The sequence below is a fragment of the Macadamia integrifolia genome, chromosome 9, assembly GCF_013358625.1.
Source record: "Macadamia integrifolia cultivar HAES 741 chromosome 9, SCU_Mint_v3, whole genome shotgun sequence".
NCBI lineage: Eukaryota > Viridiplantae > Streptophyta > Magnoliopsida > Proteales > Proteaceae > Macadamia > Macadamia integrifolia.
In genome coordinates, this window is record NC_056565.1 from 12,189,111 (window position 1) to 12,193,661 (window position 4,551).

General features: G+C 37.2%; 1 protein-coding gene across 1 annotated transcript; it reads right to left on the minus strand.

Moving 5' to 3' along the window:
* Window positions 1-3,125: 3,125 nt before the first annotated feature.
* On the minus strand, window positions 3,126-4,311 carry LOC122088489 (uncharacterized protein At4g22758-like). Its single transcript, XM_042657770.1, has 2 exons — window positions 3,641-4,311; window positions 3,126-3,518 (listed from the first exon to the last, which is right to left on the minus strand). Exons 1-2 carry the CDS (start codon window positions 4,032-4,034, stop codon window positions 3,289-3,291), a joined length of 624 nt encoding a protein of 207 aa, XP_042513704.1. The 5' UTR covers window positions 4,035-4,311; the 3' UTR covers window positions 3,126-3,288.
* Window positions 4,312-4,551: the final 240 nt, after the last annotated feature.

Consider the following 4,551-nt stretch of genomic DNA (forward strand, 5'->3'; position numbering starts at 1 on the left):
TAGTTTTGAAAACCCAAGCCTGATTTTGGGTATTTTTGTTAACTGAAACTTTGGATGGATAGTTTTGTAAACCAAACTCAATTTTGGGTATTTTTATTAACCAAAACTTTTTGTGGGTAATTGTGTAAATGGAAACCCAAAAGTGGGTAATCATGTAATTTTTTTTTTTTTTTTTTTTTTTTTTTTTTTTTTTTCCTGAGAGACATAGAATCAAGCCAATGGATAGCTTGTATGAGGTGTAACCTCAGCTCGGCTTGGGCTTGGGCTTGGGTATGTTAGGTTAAACTTTTTATTTTGGTTGGAGTTGGGCCAGATCTTTCTCTATTTGAGACACAAGAAGGTTGATTTGACCCTTTCAACCATGAGGGTGGCCCTTGCACCAACGTGAGGCCAATAAGAGTGCACATGAGAGCATGCAATAAAGGTGAGATTTTCTTTTCACCAGAGAATGGGGAAATCATTTCGCCTTTCTAAATCTAAGCGTAGACACCACACATTTTGGTAGTCTTTTTATTTTTTCACTGGTATCACTCATGTATTATGCATATGTTTTTGTTCTTATCATACTAGAAAAGGTTCACAAAACACACTACTTTAATGAATTAATGTGCCCCAGTAGATGATTTAGCTTGTAAAGATTGTGATATATATATATATATATATATTTTGGGTAAGGAGGTGTGTGATCAATTGTTGCCAAAATCTTAGTCTAACAACATCCATTTATGAAGCAGAAGATATTGTTTCAGACAGAAATAAAATACATAACATAAAATCATTCCTGAGTCTTACAATCTTTGAAGGGCACATAGATTTAACACTTTTGATTTGGGCGAAACTCATGGATTTAGGTATTGATACCAATCCGGATAAGATCAAATCAGTACGTATCAATCACCTTTTTTTTTTTTTATCTGAAATGATATGGGCAATTGATCCGGATAGATCAGGTATCAAGATTGCTCCCAGCCAATACCAATGCGATATGCCCATATGACCAATACGATATCGATACTTGAAACCATGGTTCTTAAATTAAAAAAATAAACAAATAAAAACTGAAACTGAGGTGGGTTATTGAAAACCTAGGTCCATCTTGATGCTCACATGACTCACAGGCCAGACCCAACCTTGCCAAGCTCAAAAAAGATGGGTTTTGCCCTTGTGTTTTTTATATTTATGTTAGATTTTATATACAAAAATTAATTAAATAAATAAATAATAACTTGAGTATGTATAGATTTAATATATCAAATCAATGGCTCACACTAAATGTAAATTTTGATACTTAATTCATGATCCTTGTCTTGCATACATTTATACTTGTAAACATATATAGTATATGGTTTTAGACATGCACAAACATAGAGGGTAGGGTTGGGCTAGGCTAGGCAACCCAAGCATCATATCACAACCCCATAGCATGATTTTTTGGTAGAATTAGAACCACGTTGTGGTCATTGGGCATAACTTGCACCCCTACTCCTAATAAAGTTGTTTCGTTTCAACCGCTTTTAGAAATATAAATCAAAATTTATGCCTATTTACAATTCTAGAAACAATTCTGACGAAACAAGTTGTTTCATAGTTTCTAGAAACAAATTTGAGAGGGAAAAAAAAAAAAGGTTGTTGTATAAATCTCTCAACTATTTAAACCATAAATGATGCTTTTTTAGTGGTATTATGTCTGTAAAAAACGTTTCGAAAAACAGATTCATCAAACAACAAAAAATCTGTTTTTTGTTTATAAAAACGTGAAAAGCCATTTCTACTATTTCTGGACACAGAAACAACATAAATATTATCAAACGGTGTCTTAATTTCCTATCGTAATAGGCCATTTTATGCTGGAGCTCTTCGAGCAGTGTATTATCATTGTCCCCATGGTTTTATGGAATTTTTTTAATACTTTGCTCATTCTCCAGACAAAATCTAATGACCATGTGGACCATTTTCAATAGTTCAATAGATGCCTCCACTCCAATATTGAATACCAAAGTAAAACCGATTCCCATAACAATGGTGTGTGAAATGAGAAGAATCTAAATCATGAAAATAGGGTTTGTGAAAAACTAGACAAGCGTAAGCGTGGCAAAGTGGTGGAGCTTTGCTTTGCTAGTTTCTAATCATTGGGGACCATTTCCATTATTGGTCACAGCCCGAGAGTCTTGCTCTCTACATATTGAGAAAGACATGTCAAAAGAGCCAACCAAAAAGGGCGAAGGGGGGTGGGGGCGGTGTCTCCGTTCTATATTCTATATTCTCAAAGACTTATGGTCAAGCAAAGGCATATGTCCCATCCTAGTGGTTTATATGAGCTAATAAACTTATAACATAATCATTTTTCCCAAGTATGTATAAATCAACTCCAAACAAAGAACTCTCTTTGCTAACCAAAACTAGCATAATAATGCCCACTTGTTTTTTCACCCGACTAAAAAAAAAAAAACCCACTTGTTTGTATTGTTTTGCCCTAGATAGGTATGGGACCACAACTTTGCCACTTATCCTATGTGCAAGAGGCATCTTAATCCGAGGGTCAAAACTAACTCAACCTTGCAAATAATACTTGGCATTTGAGAGAAAATATTTCGTGGACTATTTTTCATGGGTTTTTTTTTTTTTGTGGGTAATGTTTTTCATAGATATCAAAGTCAGCAAAAATGTTTGTATTGTAAGTTCCAAACACAATGGGCAGCCTTGTCTGAGTAAAAAGGGAGAACGGATTACTAAATAAGGGGTGAAAAAATAAAACTTATGAAGTGATCATATATGACTTTTTTTTTTTTAAATAATAATAATAATAGTAATAATATTATTATTTTGATGTGTTTGGCTGAACATCTAATATGAAAAATCCAAGAGGCGGCTAAATTAGAATGTAAGATTTACTTGCCAAATAAAGTGAAAAATTATGACTATAAATTTCTCCATTAAGATGATCTTAGCACATAGTTGCGGCGTAGATAAACTTAAGAAAAAACTGACATAGGCCATATTCCCGAAAGGAAAACATTATTCTTTAATTGAATACCTTTCTATGTATTAACGTATTTGGCGTATTTATTTATTTATATCTTCAATATATATATTTTTTAATTATTCATCTATTAGCATGCAGTCTATTGCAATCCTAAATTTTAAAAACAATATATTACACCACTAAACATGATAAATCATGAGGAAATACAATATTAATAAAATGACCAAAATACTCCTTGTCCCCTTAATAATTTACAATGATCGAACCATTAGAGAGTAGAACCTTCGTCCCTCCTCCCTAACGAATTACAGAGAGAAATCCATGAACCTAAGCCACGGAAAAGCAAACTTGGAAACCTTCTCAGCTTGGTTCGAGCAGGATGACGATGACGATGACGATGACGATGCCACCGCTGCAGACGACGACAACGTCGACGAAGAAGAAGATGCCTCTACCGCAGCTCTGTCTGGGTTCTTGGGACACAGGAAAAAATTCCTCGACCCCAGTTCTTTCAGCTTCTCCTCACGAATCAAGCCTGTCGGAAATCAATAGAAATGCATCAACATTTCCCAATTCACTTCCACAAATCCTAATATAAGAATTATCAGAAATAAAGACACAGCGAGAGGGAAAAATATCTAATTTCCAATTGCTTACTTTCTAAGCTGAACTGCGAGTAATGGAGATCAAAACCCGCTGGGTCCGTTGTGGGCAGCAAGGGCCTTCGCCCCTCTTTAGCATACAACTTCACCGCCGCAGCAATCAGATCCCCGACAGTCGATTCCGGCGACATCACCACTTGAATAGCTCCCAAACTCCTAAGTATCGTCACGTTCAGTAGCAATTTCGTCAACCTAACCGGCATCTCAGACGGAATCTCCTGAAATTTCCCCGCAGAAAGCAGATCCGGGTCGGTATTCGGCCGGCGAATTCCCGCCCCAATTGGATGGGGTCGTCCGTGAAAAGACGCTGCCTTGTTCTTCAATTTCCTAGCTCCCTTGCCATTGTCTTCTAGCCCCTTTCGGTGCCCACTCTTTGAAGGGTTCGGCATTTTGTATTGAGTTTGAGAATCGATCACCTCAATCGGCGGTAACGGAAGAATCTGGTGTGGGGGAAGCCGAGAGCTGGAGAAGAGCTTAGGCTCTCAGGATCCCCGTCGATCACAGCTATCATAACCAGATTTATAGAGTCGTAGAGAGAAGAGAAGGCAAGGGTTTGGAGGCGTGAAGGAGCAACGAAGCTTTGTGCAGCGGTTGCTGCTTCTGGTGGAGAAAGGTTGGGGAAGCCAAGATTTAAGGAGAATGGATAGAGAGGGAAGAGGAAAGAGAAGACAGCAGGAAGCCGTATAGGACCTGTTTCTGCTGAGCACCGAGAGTTGATTATTCTTCTAGTGTTACCGGCTATAGCAGGTGAAAGGTCGACTTTGGGAAGAGGCAGGAGAGAGACTAAAAGTGGCCCCACCACGATCTTCGGTTTTGCCCTTGGTTTTTTTTTAAAGGACAATTTTTTACTGTTTTATCCCTGAAATAATACAGGTAATCGATCCGAATCCGTTAAGAATCAAAGAT